The 18,617-nt window shown below is 34.9% G+C and overlaps 1 protein-coding gene across 4 annotated transcripts; it reads left to right on the top strand.

The window, feature by feature from the left end:
* Window positions 1-13,372: 13,372 nt before the first annotated feature.
* LOC129304669 (G-type lectin S-receptor-like serine/threonine-protein kinase SD3-1) lies at window positions 13,373-17,101 on the top strand. 4 transcript variants are annotated; one of them, XM_054944405.1, is made up of 3 exons: window positions 13,376-13,505; window positions 13,733-13,813; window positions 14,695-17,101. In XM_054944405.1, exon 3 carries the CDS (start codon window positions 14,760-14,762, stop codon window positions 16,821-16,823), a length of 2,064 nt encoding a protein of 687 aa, XP_054800380.1. In that variant the 5' UTR covers window positions 13,376-13,505; window positions 13,733-13,813; window positions 14,695-14,759; the 3' UTR covers window positions 16,824-17,101. The 4 variants fall into 4 exon arrangements, with proteins under 4 accessions (XP_054800377.1, XP_054800380.1, XP_054800379.1 ...); XM_054944404.1 differs by having other exon boundaries at window positions 14,075-17,101; XM_054944406.1 differs by lacking the exon at window positions 13,376-13,505 and adding an exon at window positions 14,075-14,196 and having other exon boundaries at window positions 13,517-13,813; window positions 14,797-17,101.
* Window positions 17,102-18,617: the final 1,516 nt, after the last annotated feature.

Here is an 18,617-nt window from a genome sequence, read left to right as displayed (position 1 = left end):
CTTGCTGTTCAACACAAGAAGAAGTCTGTTTTTTTGGGCCAAAATGCAGTCAAATATGTGAACGGGCCTAGGGGCTTTTCAGCAATGGCCGGCCTGCATAAATTTGAGGAAAGGCCCATTTCACAAAAAGATCGTGCCCGTGAACTGCACGTGTTGCTTCGAACTTTTCAAGCTGAAACCAGCAACGGTGGAAATTGGAAAACAATTCATAATTCAGATGCAGAGCAACCCAAGCTCGACAATTAATTAAACTAAACTATAAAACCATGGATTAAAATAAGCTGTACTATTCATGATTTGTAAATAGTTTAATTCTGTGAATTTTTTTTACTGTATACAGAATATAGAAATGAAACCCGGGCACAGTGAGTATTTATTTTTGAGAATTTGAAAGTTTTGCGGGAGAGACGGGAAATAATAATAACCCAAAAACAGAGAGAGAGAGAGAGCTGCACGGTCACGGTCTCACGGAGTCTGGATCATGGGTACTGTAGAATTAATGAATGAGTCAGAGAGGGTGGGGTAACAGTATCTCATGCGTTCTGGAGATCAGAGTGGACCATGGTGAGTCCTAGTCAACAGCGATGGCGCGGGAATTGTCAACAGGTCTTCATCTCTTGGTCGAACGGGACCAACATTTGCCCGCCCTTTTTCAACTGAAATTGACATCACACGCCTCTCGGTACATGCGAACCAGACCCAAACAAATTAAATTTTAAATTTAAAAATTAAAACACTAATCATGCAGAATAAATTTCGACGAATCAATATCTATAATTAAACGGATCAAAACGCCATTAAGTTCCAAATTAAGAATGTGGTGAAAAAGAGTAAAGATTCCTTGATTGTCACCAAAACAGAGGGGGAGTGACATGAAAGTCAAACCAGACTGGCAACAAGGAGAGTAACTGGGCCTCCCTCTCTGCGCCACTTCGCCAGATCTTGGGGAAGGAAAAAATAATCCCTTGAATAATAAAATGGTATGCAATAAATAAATGATATTTAGGTTTAAGGGGAGAAATTAGTCTCATAAATCAAAAATCAAAACCTAATTAAAAAATGTCCATTTTTAATATATTTATTTTTTAAAAAAAGCTACAAGATTAATGCATTTAAATAATAAAAATTTATTTTCTGGTCATTTAAATAATTTGTAGACAACATTTATATTTAAATAGAGATATTTTAGTTCAACATACATGACTTAATATTTAACTAATAGTTAGGTGGATGAAAATAAAATCTTAAAAATAAAATGGAGGTTTGTATCTTATAATTTTTTATACAAAAAAATGTTTAAATAGATTTTAAAAAATAGAGTAGAGATATCATTAATTAAGATAAAAATAGACAAAATATTTTACTCATTTTTAACTATAAGTTTTATATTAGCAATTTATTTTTGTAGGTTCTACATGTACCTCTTTTACCATAGGGTCCACAATATTCTTTAACTTTTTTATTATATCATATTAAAAAATTAACAGTGAAAAAAAATAAAAAAAGCCCCACTGCATATCAAACAATTAAAAAATAAAAAACAATACAAAATGCCATATGGGTATTGTAAATCAACGCATTTACAATATATATTATAGATATAGATACTGTCTTAAATAGAATTGTCTCAATATAAAATAATACATGAAAACAAAAAAAAAAAATAGTATGCACTGTGCAAGTGACAACGGTGGAAAATGACATGTCCACATATACGTAACGCGACTCACTTTTTCCAATAGTGTACTAGCTGGAGAGTGGAGAGTTTATTCCAAATATCATTCCTTGTTAGAGTTGATGTCACATTATATCAACAAGGTAGTCCAAGAAGCTGGATCACGGGGCAAGTCTTTGAGCCACTCCGAGGAGGCAACGGTCCCGTTGCTCCGTGGCCTCCCATTCCATTCCAAACAGCAATACTCTGCCCCATTATTTTATTATCACTGTTTATTCCCTTCTAAATTATTATTCAATTCGATTCAATGTGAATTTGTATGGGTGGGTGCGTCAATCGTCATGCGGCAGAGAGTTCGAGGAGGGAGAAAAAGGTCACGGCATGAACTGATGAACCTATACCTCACACGAGTGCCTTCAACATGGCATTTTAAAAAATGGCAGTCTTTTCATGAAAAGGAGCCAGTCAGATTAAAAAGGAATCTCTCTTCTTTCTTTCTCTCTTTCTCTTGCTTTTGTTTTGTCCCTCTCCGTGTCCTCTGATCATCTTCTTCCACCTGTAACATCGTTTAATTTTAACAGGCCACATCCCTATTATTAGGGCTTGTTTCATCTGTTCCTGCAACTCCAACCTTCCGCGTAGGTCCTACCGTTCCTATTTTTCTATTCTCGTGTCCTCTGCTTTTCGTGATGGAAAAAGGATTTACGACGACACTACAACTCACGCACTCTTAACTTTTTCTCTTGGCCCTAAGCCATGATTCCTTTTCTAAATGCAATGCATCTGTTCCACACGTGTGTTCATTGTTAGTCCCCCTACTGCTCACTCCTGTAAAATCGCATCCAACCAGGTAAATCTGTAAATGACGTGTTGCAGAGTTGAAATAGTGTCTGCCAGGAGACTTTAATTTATGCAAATGAGCGCCCAGCTCGCATTTTCTTCTCTCAAAGGCACGTTTGGGAGCATCGGAGAAGCGTCGAGTTTGTGGATGGAATAGATGGAAAGTTTCTTGCTGTGCTTTTTTACGGAAATATAGGATGATTAAAGGCTGTAGCTTCAAGGATGAACCATGCATGATGAGGGGCGTACATTTCGTCTTTCTCTAATAATCACGCAACTTCATTTGAAATTTGAAAAAATAATAATAAAATCTATTTAAATTAAGTAAATAATAGATTGATCTCACAAAATGATATAATTTTTCTGAAATTTTTTGGGACCTTTTTGTCACTAAAGAATTAAAAGAAATGACATTTTTGCCCAAACATGTATCAAAGTTAAAAATTCGCAAGTCTTCATTCATAACTTTAATTTTAATATTAACAAATTTTGTTTCTAAATTCGCAATAATTTATTAGCCATTCGCAAGTTTTAATGTGTAAGTCCAGACAAGTATCAGACTTGAAAATTCACAAGTCTCCATTCACAACTTTGGTTCCTAGATTAACAACTTTTATCCCTAAATTCACAACAATTTATTAGTCATTTGTAAGTCTTGGTGTGCAAGTCCAGACATACATCAGAGTTAGAAATTTGTAAGTCTCCATTTACAACTTTGGTTCTAATATTAATAAATTTTATCCATAAATTCGCAACAATTTATTAATCATTCACAAGTCCTGATGTACAAGTCTAAATATACATCAGAGTTAAAAATTTGTAAGTCTCCATTCACAACTTTGGTTCCAATATTAACAAGTTTTGTCCTTAAATTCACAGTTATGCAACAAGAAATTGTAATTTATCAGTACCCTCTGAGTAAGCATCAATATCTAAGTTTTTTAGTTTTAAGCATGGAGAGAAAATGAAAACCTCAACCATTTACGCCCAATAACCCATATCAATTTTTTTTTGAATTACAAGGCCATGGTAAAAATCATGCAATAGACTAAAATTTAGTCATATCTAAAACCATAAGGATTCGTGTGGAGGCCAGTGAGCTAAAAGATCAACGCATCTGTTTGCTTCTCTATGAACATGGTCAAAAGTAACCATCCAATCTCTCATTACAAGATCTTTGATCTTCTTGATAGTGTCAGACTAAGGATGTCTGTCGGAGTAGATACAATTAATGAGTGATAATGCCTCCATTGAATTAGAGTGGATATTGACTTTTAGTAATTTCGCATTCTAGCAAAGATTAAGTCCCTCAAGAATCCCCATAAGTTCTGCTGTTATGCTAGGTTGATATCCGAGATACTTGGAAAATCCTTTAATCCAATTTTCATTATCATTCTGGAGGATGGCTCCACATGCTGTTGCACCATTAGTGTTAACAGAACTATCAGTGTCAAGTCTAATCCATCCGAGTTTAGGTGGACTCCATTTCCCGTCATTTGTAGAGTTGTAGTTGCCGAAGCTGGTGATTTTGGATATAAGCTTCAAATCATTATTAATCTGTTGAGTGCTAGAGAAGGCAATATCGTTGTTTGGGATATCATCTGCCGAGTATAATTTGCTGCATCTAGCTTTCCAAATGTTCCTGCAGGCTTATGCAAAGAGTTTTTGCCATGGCGTTCTTCTTGTTCTTAAACTTCCTGCTTCATTCTTTGCATTCTAGACTATCCAATCCTACACATTAAAGGAGAAGAAGGTGTTAAGCCTCGTAGGATTCACTAAATTTTTCCAGACTTTTTTAGCTTCTTCACAGTCACGTAAAATATGAATTGAAGAATCAGGAGAGTTACAACCAAATGGGCATAGACGTTGATGTGGAGCATCCCCAGATGCTCTCTGAAGACGATTTGAGGCAGCTTTCCATAGAAAATATTTTATTTTTTCATAAGTAGGCCACTTCTAAATTTTTGTCTATATATCGGAGTGGTGTTGATTCTTATGAAAATCTATGCCTCTATAAGCAGATTTTATGAAGAAGTTTTCGTCTGAGGAGGGCCTCCAAATGAGAACATCTTCTTCACCTTGACGGTTTGGAGGTTGCACAAGTAAAATTTGTCTAATTACATTCGAGTGGAGGTAATGATTTAAAAGATCTATGTTCCATCCTCTTGAATTACTACGAAAATCAGAGACCCTAGCATGGAGAATAGAATCAGCTTTTAGATAAGCATGCTTGATAAGAGGGTCAGGGAGCGGAGACCATTTGTCATACCAGAAAGATATTTGATCTCCTTTACTAACTTTCCAACCTACATGAGACATGAATTTATTCCAAACTTTACAAATGCTACTCCATGTGTAAGAGCAAGAGCTAGGTTTAACTATCATTAGAATTTTGAGTTTGTTACATTTACATTTGTCGCGGAGAATCCAAACCCAGAGATAGTTTAGTTTGGAGATAAGGCCCCAACATAGCTTCATTATATAGGCAATATTTTGGTTTTTCAGCTTCTTGAGTCCTAGTCCCCCATTTTTTCTATCCATAGTAATTTTGTCCCATGAAAGGAGATGTGGTTTTTTGTTTCCATCAGATGAATCCCACAGAAAGTTTCTAGAGATTTTTTCCAATTCAGACAAAACATTATCCGGTAAGAGCATAGTCTGCATAGTGTAGTTAGGAAGAGCGGATATAAGAGATTTGATAAGAACAGATTTTCCAGCCATGTTCAGATATCTACTTCTCTAGTTTGCCAAGCAAGAATTTGTTTTATCAAGAAGCGGGGCAAAAGTGAGATAAGACACCTTTTCATGAATAATAGGAATTTTAAGGTATTTTTCAAGATTTCCCGTGAGGGGGATCCCTAGTTCTTCACCATTTGTAGAGCTCTATTAATATTAACATTCTTGGAACAGAAGAACTTGGATTTTTTAGTGTTTATTTTCTGACCCGATGCATTGTAGAAGTTAGAGAGGCATTGTTGGATGATCATAGTTTATGAAAGAGAGCACTCTGTAAAAAGCAAAAGGTCGTCAGCAAAGAATAAATGAGAGATAGGAGGGCCATTAGTTGTTAATCTAATAGGCTTCTACTTATTTTTATCAATATTACTATTGATGCAATGACTTACACGCTCTATGCAAAGTACAAAGAGATAAGGAGAGAGAGGGTCTCCCTATCGAATGCCTTGAGAGGGCGTGAATTCCTTAGTAGGTTTTCTATTCCAAAGGACCCGCATGCAAGTAGTAGAGATAGTGGCCTGAATTAACTTTCTAAAGTGATTGTTTGTACCAATGGATTGGAGAGTATCATCGATAAAGTTCCAAGAAAGCCTGTCGAAAGCCTTTTTAAGATCAATTTTAAGGGCCATAAAACCTTTTTTGCTTGTTTTGTTTTCTCATGGTATAGATAATTTCTTGAGCAATAATAATGTTATCACTACTCTGATACCCTTGTATGAAGCTACATTGATTATCGCTGATTAAGTGGTTCATGTAAGCGCGAAGCCGGTTGGATAGAATTTTGGTGACAATTTTATAGCTCACGTTACAGAGGGATATAGGACGAAAATCTTTCATATATGTAGGATGATCATTCTTTAGGATAAGAGTAATAAATGTGTCATTAATCATCCTAATGGTATTAGGTTCCATGAAGACTTTTTTGACTAACTTGAAAATGCTGAGTTTTAGGTCATCCCAATAAGTGTGAACAAAGCCAGCATTGATACCATCAGGGCCCGGGGCTTTAAAAGCACCAATCTCAAAGGCTACATTTTTTATTTCTTCTTTAGTCACCTCTCTGTGAATAGTTTGAAGTTGAATGGGGGAAAGAGGTGGGAAGTTTCCATCAGCAATAAGCTTAGGTCTAACATCGATGTCTTTTTTGAAAAGGTTGTTAAAGTAAGAAACAGCTATATTTTTCAGTACATTCTTGTCATGAACCCAAGTAACATCATCATCTTGGAGTGAAAGAATCTGGTTCCTTTTTCTTCTAATAACAAATATTACATGAAAGAATTTAGTGTTTTGATCACCCTATTTTAACCATCTGCACTTAGATTTTTGGAACTAAATCAGTTCTTCTTGCAAAAGAGTTTGATTGTAATCTTCTCAAAGGGATTTTTCCAAATTTTTGAGAAAATAATTATCTCTATAGTTTCTATTCCTGTCAATGCCTTCCAGACAATGAAGAATTCTTTTCTTCTTAGAAGATATATTGCTTATCTTAACTTTGTTCCAATGAGAGGCAGAGGTTGCAAATTTTGATAATCATTCATTCCAGTCATTTGAAACTCAGGAATCTTTAACTAAAAGGTGAATGAAATCCTCCATCATCCAAGCAGCATGACATTGAAAGGGAGTATTCTGACGCTCTTGGTTGTTCCTCTTAGTGAGTTGTATTCTGATCGGGCGATGGTTAGAACCATACTTAAGAAGGTGAAAGGAGTTAGCCTGATGAAATTGAAGTCTCCAATTTGTGTTACAAAAAGTCCAATCAAGCCTTTCTTTGATTTTACCTTTTTCTCAAGTAAATCTATCACTATGGTAGTTTAATTCCAGAAGATTGGAAGCATTTATGCAGTGTCTGAATTGCTTCATGGACTTCCAATTAAAACTATTACTTCTAGACTTGTCCTGGCAAGAAAGATAAGAATTGAAGTCCCCAACTACAAGCCAAGGTTTAGTGTTATTCTGGGCAATTGAAATAATGGAGTCCCAAAGGAGATCACGGTTAAGGGGGTTAGGGTCACCACAAATAGAAGATAGTAAATAATGGTTATTTGAATTAAGAACATTAACCCTGTAATGAAGAAGTTAAATATTAGAATAGATATAATCTGTAACATCTTAATTTAAATTTTAATAGTTAATTTGGGTTAATAGAAATTTAAAAAAAATTTAAAAAAAAATTATTAAAAAAAATTAATTAAAAAAAATAATAAAAAAATATTATTAAATTATTATTATAATAAAAAAAAGGGAAAAGGTATGCAAAAAAAAAAAGGAAGAAGAAGGAAGAAAACGTGAATGCTTTCGGCCGCCTCAATAGTAAAATAAAATAATAATAAAAAAAAAGAAAGAAGAAGAAGAGAGAGGAAATAATAAAAAAAAAATGTGGGACCCACTGAATTTTTATAAAACTCACCCGTTTCCTTTCATTTCTTCAATTCTTTTCCTGCGCGCGAGCTGAGGCGGAGAGAAGCAAGTCGCCGGTGCAAAATATCTAAATTTTTAAGGTAAGAGTTTTTAATAGAATATTTAGGGTGTGATTTTAAGCTTTTTAAGACTAAGTAAGTGTTCTAAAATTTTTTCTTAGTTATCCTTCTTCTTTGGTTTCTGAGTTTGTAGTGGTAGAAAATTTAAGATCTGGAAGAGGGATGAATTTATGTTGAATAAATATGATTTTTGAGGTTGTCAGTAGTATAATAAATGTTCTAGAGTATAAATTTATTGATGATCTTTGAATTGTGGCTTATGGATCAAATTCTAAACTTAGATCTGAAAATATATGTTGATTTATTGAGGTTTAGATGATTATTTAGGACGAGAAATGAATTATTATGGTTATAGGATTATGATTCTAAGCTAGAGACTCAATTTTTAATTTTTGGGTATTTTAGGTACGAATTTATGAAATAAAAAGAAAATTTTGATAATAGAAATTAGTTTAGAAGCTAATTTTTTTGATTATTAATGTTTATTGATAATTAAAAAGAGGAGTTAAAAATTTTACTTAATAGTATTAACTCTAAATTTGTATTAAGATTGAGATTAGAAATTATGTTATATTTTTAATTCTATTATTAGAATTATTTTATTAGTTTCAAAAATTGAAACTAATATTTATAAATAATATGTTATTTGTAGATTGTATTACTGGTGAAGATTGTGGTGAGAGAGAAATTTTAAGGAATAATTTATTGAAAAAGCCACAAGGTAACCATGCTTTTAATTTGTGATTAGTGTTACTTCATGTTAATTGGGTGATTATTGAGAAATTTATAAATTTTGTAATATTATATAATTGTGCAATATTATTATGAATTTATTTGATTATTGTGGGAGGTGTTGGGAGACTTGCTATTGTTGTTGTATTTATGTGCCACATGGTACGCCCCTATTGGAGCTCAATAGGTGGCTTATAAGGGCTCGGGCTAATCTACCTTTAGCCGGGTAATTTAGCACCGAGTGAGGGCTACGGCTCGAGGTTAATGGAGGGATATAAGGATGGTTGTTTATGTGTATTGTATTATTTCTTATATTTATTGGAATTATATTATTTTTAATTCTCACTTAGTAAACACACACTTAACTGTTTGTATACACTATCATAAATTGGCTTTGGTTACTGGGACTTTTGAGTCTCATTATGTGGTTAACAATTTTCAGGAGAAGAGCCACGAGTGACACGTGGAGGAGTCCCAGAGGCTTAGTGGTATAGATCCACTGTCTCTTTGGGTATTTAATTTATGATTTATAATGTGTTATATTGTCAATATTAAGGCTTTTTGTTTATTGTCAATTATATGAATATATAAATGTAATCATGCCTTTCAAACTATTTCTATTTTTGGTACAATTTGGATGACTGTAATTTTAATATTTGATTTACTTTGGATTGGTTAAAATGGCATGATTATAAGGCCAAATAACTGGCTTGTGTTGAAAATTGACTAAATTGCTTATTTTACTTGTTGGGAGTATAAGGATGGACAAATGTGATTTAGTTTACTTGTTGGGAGTATAAGGATGGACAAATGTGATTTAGTTTACTTGTTGGGAGTATAAGGATGGACAAATGTGATTTAGCCTAATGGCATGTGGGAGGTAAAAATTTATCTGAAATGTTATAGTGTGTGAGTTGAAGCCAATTATAAAATATTTTATATTAAAATTATTGATATAAAAATGTGTTGGGTGGCTGTAACCCAACTATGGTTGAGTTAAATTATTTAAAAAAAAATTTGGTGTGTTACATAATCAAAATTAACAATATCATTATTCCACAATAACCAAATACCACCAGCATAACCAGTATCTTTCAGACAAATCCAGTCATAGAAACTGAGTTTCTTGACAATTTTATCAGCTCTAGCACCACTAGCTCTTGTTTCCAAAAGAATTAGGATTTGAGTATTATAAATTTTAGTGATTTCTTTTACACGTTTAGGGAAACTTTTAGCACAAGAACCTCTACAATTTCAATAGATAATATCTATAGAATTAAAAAAGGATTAGGTAAACCTGGATAATGTTTAGTCATTGCAAGTTTCAGCTGAGTCTTCAATTTGATCATCACTAAATTCATCATCTTCCATGTCCTCATTTTGGACTTGAATTTGATAATCCTCATCTAGGAGATCTTCTTTAAGAATGTCATCTTCATAATTTTTAGGAATGAAATTGACAGCATTATTAATATCCAACTGGTCATTTTGTTAGTCAATGGCATCAGTCTCATTTAGCTAGGTTTCGGGCACAGTATTCTGACTAACCATTGGATCAAGTAGTTTATTCTGGATAAGGAGAGAAGAGTTTGATGAATTGTTGATTGAGATTCCAGAATAATCATAGTCAGTTCTCCAAATATTAAAATCTGGAGCATAAGTTTTGCCATTATCGCTTTTGTTTATTGCTTCTAATTCTGCTTTGTTCTTTGTTGGATTTTCATTGATGGGCCTGTCTGAATTGATCATAATTCATTTGCTTCCTTTGATGATATTATGGATCCTTTTTATGGGCTTGATAGACGCGTTAATGGGCTGAGGAGAATAAATGGCAGATTTTTCAATATTTAGCATATTTGGGCCATCCCATGTGAAACTCAGCCCAATCTTTGTGGTTTTGTGGCCCTTATCAGGATTGTCTTTAGATTTTCCTTTTCCCTTCAGATTTTCAGTTGTGACTTCACTTTTATTCGGGCGAGATCTTTTGGCACCCGAGAGATCTTTTTTCCACCATACTTTTCTGACAGCTTTTGTAGCTGAGGATTGCTTAGGTCGACCATTATTTGCTGTAGAACCATGTCTCCCATCTCTCCCCTGTCCGACGGCATCCTAGTCGAGATCAGCTAGCACGTCGTATCGTGATCCAAATGTAAGTTTAAGGTCTCGATTCTGACATAGTGATCGATTGTTCGTTGGATTTTTTGAAACTTGCACATTTTTGGATCGTCTTGCACCTCATCTGAATCTTATGAAGTCTTTGAACTCCTGTTCTGGCAGACCTGGATGAATAGTCGATGAACTACCTGTATGTTGATTTTCATTTCTCTTTTCATTTTCATAAACCTTGGTAGCAGCTGAAACTTGAGCTTTGTTTATACTTGAGTTTATATCCACATTCCCTGTTGCTTGCTCCACATGCCCTGTTTCTTTCTTTGAGGTTCGATTTTTTAGAGCATGAGAGCAATTATTTTTATTGTGGCTATAGTACCCACATCTGAAACAGATTAGATTAGGGCTCTCATATTCAACATTATAAAGCTCATCTCTAATGAGAATTCTAGGGACAAGTTTTCTCTGAAGGTCAACTTCTACACTTATTCTTACAAATTTCCACGCTCAGTTTTGCCATTTTTCTCTGTAGAATTCGATTTGGATAAGGAGTTGGAATCAACTTTAAGGGTCTTGCCTATGCAATTTCCTAATCTCTAAAGGATTTCCTTGTCATAGTACTAAATAGGGATATTTGACAGCCTAACCCAGAGGGCAATTTTCCCCAACATATTCAAGTTTGGATTAAAACTAGGAGACCACCTTTGAACTAAGATGCAATGATCAAATGAGGTCCAAGTCCACCATTGAGAATTTTGTCATAAGCAGTGTGATCTTTTGTTCTAACTATGTAGTAACTGTTGACAAGATTGATCAGTTCAAAATCCTTAAGTTGCCACATTTTTGCTAAGTTAGGTTTAAGTGATTTTAGATTGAGTTGGAGGCCTAAAGTGTTGATTACAATAGCATCCATCCAAGGCTGACATATTTTCTTCCATTCTTCATTGGATATTTGTAGAGTAGGGTATTGATCCATTAATTAAATAGTTCTTTTAGAAGGAGACCATTCTTGTTCTAGTTCCTTGGCAAGTGTTTCGTTTCTATGCTTGGTTTCTCTCCCAGTATGAATTCTATAGCATCCATTGTAATCGATTAGTGATTTTTTGTAAGAGATAGGAATTTTGCCTCATTTGATTGTTGTTGTTGTTATTTTGTTTGATGAAGCATTAATTCCTTGGATTTCATCTGTTTGCATGTCCATTGGCTGTTCCTTTTGGCGATTTATTTGGTTGTCATTTTGATTGAGGCTATCCTGTTGGATCTGACTATTTGAGTGCTGGTGATCTTCTGGATCTTTGTCTATCATTTCATCATCTAACTTGGAGGTATTTCTGTTGAGTAAATCAATTTCTTCCTCAAATGTAGGTGGATTCATGGCTCTTTTTTTTGAAGGAGATGTTGAGAAGGTGAAATTTCGATCAAACTTAAAGTTGGAAGTCATGAGCAGTAGAAGAATTGAGAAGGAGATAAGGTAGTGATGAAGAAAATGAACCTTCTCTCCAGAAATGTAGAGAGAAGGTAGAGCTTCTCACTCTAAACTAGGCCCAACCTTCCCGAAATCTAAATAATTTAACCATATCAATTTTAACTATCACATATGGGTGGAGAAAATTTCAAGGAGGAGAGAAAATTTACCTACATACAACAAATGCAATAGAGGAAGAATGTTTGCTTACATATACCCATGTACAGCAACTAAACAATAAAAAATCCATACACAGAAACTAAAAAGAGAGAACACAAGAATGAGAAAAAGAAGGAGAAGGGGAAGAAGGAGAAGGAGAAGGAGATGGAGACGGACTAGAAGAATACCACGAAAGAGAGAAGAAGGTGAGAACATGAACAGGATGAAATAGAGCCTAAACGCAAGCGAATTTTTCTTTAGTGAGGATTGAGATTTTTGTTTACTTTGAGGATAATTTAGTCATTTTACTTGATTTTTTAATGACAAAAAGATCCTAAGGGACTCCAAGAAAATCGTACCATTTTGTAGGATCAATCTATTATTTACTTAATTTTAATGGATTTTTTTGTCATTTTCTTTTGAAATTTCTACTTACTTTTTACCCATTTGCTTTCATTTTTTTCAACCAATACGCGTGGAAAGGCACCAGTGTGCGGAGCATATTCTTCTCATGAATCACGAGTCCTTAGAAATGAAGATAATTTCCAACCTATAGCCGGATAGGCAGTATTAAGAAACCAGATAAAATGCCAATCTTAACCACTATCTTAATTTTGTGAAAAAAATTGTTAGGTTGTTAAGTATAGTGAGAAGTAATATATCTAATAAAGTTGAGTTTAATAATTTTTATATAATAAAAAAATAATTGATAAATTTAAGATTTTAAATTAAAATGTTATGTGCTTCTGTTAATATTGTTTATTTCTCTTCCCCTTTATTTTTAGGCCATCACTTTTCATTTTTAATAAAAAATCATTTTTTGAGCGACTGTCGACTAGCTTGACTGAAATTTAATTTGATTAGTAACACTAAACATTACATGTTTTCTACTCAGAAGTTTTTTTATACACACACTATACACTTTAAACAAAATATGTTGCTTAATTTAAACTTCATTGCATGTTACTATATTTAATATTTTACTTCTTGTAAAATGAGAGTCATGCCGATGCTTCATCACGAACTAATAAATTAAATAGCATGACCCTGACTCTTGTTATTCTTATTCCACGAAAAAGAAAAACAAGGTATCATTAGAAGAAATCAACCCGAAGGAAAGCCAATATATATATGTGTATATAATATATAGACACACACACACACACACACACACACGGGAAAAAACTTTTCCTCGGGCCAGCCTCTTGCTTTCTCTTGCTCACTAGGCTGGGGACACTAGATTGCTTACTGTTCTGGTTTCTAGTGGCTTGTGAGTTCTCTGTCTTCCCTACGAGCATCTTGGACTGTGAATGTGGGTCTCCTTGCTTGCCACTTGTGATCCTTTCCCCCCGTTCCTGTTCTTATTCTAACTCTTTTCACTGCAAAATCTAAACGCATTAGCATCTAGCATTCACAGGATCATCCACATTCCCATTCTCTTTTTCCTTTCTTCTGTTCAGTTTGATTGATGCATTGCTAACTCTCTCTCCTTCCTCCTTAATCAGCAACTTGTAACTAATGCAATTTTTCACTTTTCAGTGAGCGAAGTCTTTCTCGAATTCTGCTCCTTCGAATAAGCTAAGCGCCACTTCAAATTTTCTGATGGAGGCCCTAGATCGAGTATGTGTAGTTCATTATTTTTGTTATCATCTTTTCACCAACGTTAATCTGCTATATTCAAACCACAATATTATTGCAAGATTCTGCTTTTATCAGCTGCCTAAAAAGTGATTGTGTTCTGAAAATGCATTATCCATTGCGATTGGTGTAATTTGGGCCACCTTTCTGCTTACGTTCCAGAATTCATTTCTCATCCTTGTTTGCTTTAGATAAAAAGGGCCTTCGGCTTCTAGATATCCTATATTCTTCTTCTGTTTACAGTGCATGGCCTTCAATCCTGCTATTGGCCTCTTTCAAAATAGCGTGTCAAACTTATGGTGCTCCCTTCTTAATTTGTCATGGGCATACCTATGCTTCTGAGATGATTATGACGGTTGTTTATGGTGGGTTCTTAAATCTCAATGATTTTGACTTTTCCTCTCAGGTTATTTACTTCATCAATTGTATTTGATTCATTTTGAAATTTTCCGGGCCCTTCAAATTTGTCTTTGTCGTGGACCTAATATTCCTTGAAATTCTGTAACCGAGTTGTTATCGTTACACCGTTGAACGACCGTGCCATTGGAGCCTGAGAAAAATCCTCTTCCTTGCCTCATACCTTCCCAAGCATAGGTTAAATTTTACCAAGATGATGTGCAAACTATTTCATGTGACACTGGGGGCAGGTTTCTTTGTGACATACTAATATCCCTTATATTGCAACAGAACCTTTCTAGAAATGCTTGAACAGGAACTTTGTTTCCTTAAACCACCGTTCTTGCTATGCATTTGCATTGGCTTCTTGCTAAATTTCACTTTGATCGCTGAGATTCCATTGGGTTCCAAACTTTTTGTGACTGACAATGACTGTTGGGTCTCCTCCAACGGTGACTTTGCATTAGGATTCTTAAACATTTCAGAGCAACCTAACCTGTATAGAATTGGCGTTCATTACAATTCAAAGTCTATGCCAACTAGCCAGCAAACTGTTGTCTGGACTGCAGGAGCTGATATCACAGTTGGTAATGGGTCCTATTTCCATCTCACCCAGCAAGGAGAACTGGTCCTGTTTGATTCCTCATGGGGAATCCCTACATGGACTAGTAAAAGTAAAACAGGCAACCGATCTATTGTTTCAGCTGCTCTTCGTGATAATGGCAACCTTGTTCTACTAGACAAGGAGGGAAACATTGCTTGGCAAAGTTTTGATGATCCTTCTGATACACTTCTTCCAGGACAGAGTTTAAATGTGGATCGAACACTCCGGGCTGCAAGCAAGAATTCATTGTCCAGCTATTACACTCTATGCTTGAACGCTTCTGGTCAGTTACAGCTCCGTTGGGAAAGCAGTATTGTTTACTGGGTCAGCAGTAGCCCTTCTGCTTCAAATCTAAGTGCTATTCTTACCCCAAATGGAGCCCTGCAACTTCGGGAACAAAGTTTGAAGCCTGTTTGGTCAGTGTTTGGAGAAGACCACAATGATTCTGTGAATTACAGGTTTCTTAGGCTGGATTCAGATGGTAATCTACGCTTATATTCATGGATAGAAACTGCACAACTCTGGAGGCCAGTCTGGCAAGCTGTTGAGAATCAATGCAAGGTCTTTGCAACTTGTGGCCAGCGTGGTGTCTGTGGGTTCACTGACTCAGGCGCCGTGGATTGTAGGTGCCCCCTTGAGTTCACTAACAGCATCAATTGTTTGGTCCCATATAAGGAGTGTGGATATGGCTTCAGTATGCTTACATTCAAGAGCACATTTCTATATGGAATATACCCCCCTGATGAATCAGTTATCATAAGTAGTCTGCAGCAATGTGAGCGGTTGTGTCTGAATGATCCGCGGTGTACATTTGCAACCTACTTCAATAATGGAAGTGGTCTGTGCTCCATGAAGAAAACTCAGTATGTGACTGGTTATGCAGATCCATCTCTAAGGTCGACCTCTTTTGTCAAGGGATGTTCAGACCCATTAGCTGTAAACCCGAATCTTAAGCAACTGCCTCTATCAGAGCAGCCTCTTAGGCTTTGTCTTCCTTGTCTAGTTGGAGCAGCCACAGGCGCATTCTTCATCTTTGCTATGGTTCAGTTGGGCATTGGTTTCTGCATCTACAAAAGAAAGAGCTCTACTACAAGGAAAAAAGCCACCTTCGATCTCGCAAGCCCAAACTTGAAGGGCCTAACTATTTTATCTTTCCCAGAAATCAAGAGCCTCACTGGGGACTTCAAGAACCAAATCGGTCTAAAGATGTTCAAGGGTTTGATACCAAACAATCATCTTGTTGCAATTGTAGACCTGGATGCATCCATTGAAGAAAGGAAGTTCCGAGGTGCTGTCATGAAGATGGGAAGCATCCATCACAAGAACCTTGTGAAGCTGGAAGGCTATTGCTGTGAGTTTAATCATAGATTTTTGGTGTATGAATATGCCAAAAATGGTTCTGTGGATAGATATATAGCTGACCCAACTCTGTGCAGGAAGCTAACCTGGAGAAAAAGAATAGAGATATGCTCAAGCGTGGCAAGAGCTATCTGCTATCTGCACACTGGGTGTAGGGAGTTTGTTAGCCATGGAAATTTGAAATGTGAAAATGTTCTGTTGGATGAAAACTTCGCTGCAAAAGTGACAGATTTCGGGTTTGCAAGAATAGATGGCCGGGCATCATATTGTGGTTTTTCAGCTGAGAAGGATGTGGAGGATTTTGGGAAGTTTGTATTAACTTTGTTGAGCGGCTCTCAAAATCACGTGGAAGTTCGCGATTGGGCTTACAGAGAATGGAAGGAAGGGAGAGCTGAAAATGTGGTTGATAAAAGAATTGAAGGTGGAATGGAAATAGAGGAACTGGAACGTGCACTGAGAATAGCATTCTGGTGCGTTCAGATGGATGATCGCATGAGGCCTTCTATGGGGGAGGTGGCAAGAGTACTAGATGGTAATTTGAGTGTTGAGGCTCCACCACACCCATTTGCATTTCAGAAGCCATTACAGGAAGATGATGAAGCGCAAGGATACGGTTCAGAATCAGACCAATAAAGCGGGAACTTCTTGTTACTTGGCATTTTTGCACTGGTATTGTATGTGTATATTAGTTGGGACTAACAGTTAGGTGATTATGAATTGGCATAGCCATGATCATATCCAATATTTTTTCGTCCCTGAAACCATATGTGGATGTGATTATTGACTGTGAAAACCATTGTGTTCATTGTTGATCTGCATTTGAGCGGAGACTAAAGATTGTCACTTGCAGCCTTGCAGGGCAAACTAATGTTTCCTGAATATAATAATAATTGCATTGTTGTTCTGTATAATGTTCTCTTTTATTTTTCACCTGCGGAAGAACAGAAAAAATGGAAAAGCAGAACGAACTTTTTTTTTTTGGCCTATGCTATATTACTATTTGGTGTTACTATTCAGCGAAAATGGTGCCCTATTTTTTTGCTACACCCTAACGAACTGAATATTAAATGTTAAATGGAGAAATAATTTTTATGTGGATGAAATTGAATTTGAATTACCATAACCAAAAAATGAATGAGAATATTATGTTTCGAAATTTTTCGCCGGTTAAACACAGTAGAAATAAAATTAAAACCTAAAATGACCTTTTCCTCTCTACTAAGATTAGGAAAAATTAACAAAGCACCTAAAAAAATAATATTTATTGGAGAGAATCTTAAAAATAGTCATTTAAAAAGACAAAATTAATTTTAAAAATACTATATTACTTTTAATCATATCTCCTACATTTTTTCTAATTACATTTTGCACGTTGTATTTGATAGATATTAACAAGGACATAATATCTGATTGAAAAGCTATTTTTAATATAATAAGGAGATGAAAAATAGAAAATTAAAACAAAGTTAAATCAAGGTCTAGAAACAACAACAAATTAATCATATAATCGCTCTTAAAAATCCATGAGTCCAGAAATTGAGACAACGCGATCTTTGCAAAATCGAATAATTCTTTTAGAAAATAATATTGATTCAATTATTTAAAAGTAAATATTTTAAAATTATATTATTTTAATTAAATTTAATACTACTTTTTACTTCTGGGCGTGAACTGTGAAATTAAAACCTACACAACTTTATTTTTAAAAGAATTTTTTTATAACTTGGACAATACCTCATATTGGTTTTAAGGCTGACAGATTTTGTCCTAAGGTTATAATAGTCAATTACATATGCTTTGGTTCTTCATCCTAATTTCAACTTTTATGGTTTTTTTATAATAAATTTTAGTAGTATTAGATCCTTCTCCCTAATTTTCCCTTAAGATTATGCTCCAAATTCTATATAACCAAAGGGAGCCTAGCATTTAAAAAAAAGAAAAGAAAAGAAAAAGAGCCCAGCATTTGAACCGCAACAAAAGATGCTTCCCTCTGCTAGCCCAAAAATTAAAACAAGGTTACTTGAAAGAGGTGGCCCATAAGATATTGGGCCAGAGCCTAGAGTATTGCTCCATTATCTGTTTCTTTCGAACAGGTGAAGTTGCAGGCTACTTTGTGTTCAAGGGCTCATAAGCTTTCATCTAACTGGGAATTGGTAAGCCCAGATAGTGTACGCAATGTTTTCATCATTTTTTATTATCCAGAACGAGTTATTTTGAATTTGGATTAAGAAATACTACAATATTTTCAGCTCAAGAGGAAAAACATTAGATTATATTTTTCATTTATATTATATATGTAGTTTATATAAAATTTCAATTTCTTCAATAAATTTTCTTAGTGATTTTGTTTAAAACTGTATTTTCATCGAAAATTGAATTTATTTTTAAGTAATTTGATATAATTTATTTAATAATAGAATAATAATG

Source organism: Prosopis cineraria, unplaced genomic scaffold, assembly GCF_029017545.1.
Source record: "Prosopis cineraria cultivar Desert tree isolate PC_DT_omini unplaced genomic scaffold, ASM2901754v1 PC3, whole genome shotgun sequence".
Classification (NCBI taxonomy): domain Eukaryota; kingdom Viridiplantae; phylum Streptophyta; class Magnoliopsida; order Fabales; family Fabaceae; genus Prosopis; species Prosopis cineraria.
The sequence above is the reverse complement of the archived record's forward strand: the minus strand, read 5'-3'. Positions and strand labels throughout refer to the sequence as shown.

Bases quoted from the DNA above. Each gene is read 5' to 3' on its own strand.
- LOC129304669 (XM_054944402.1), top strand. From the start codon at position 14,532: ATGCTTGAACAGGAACTTTGTTTCCTTAAACCACCGTTCTTGCTATGC.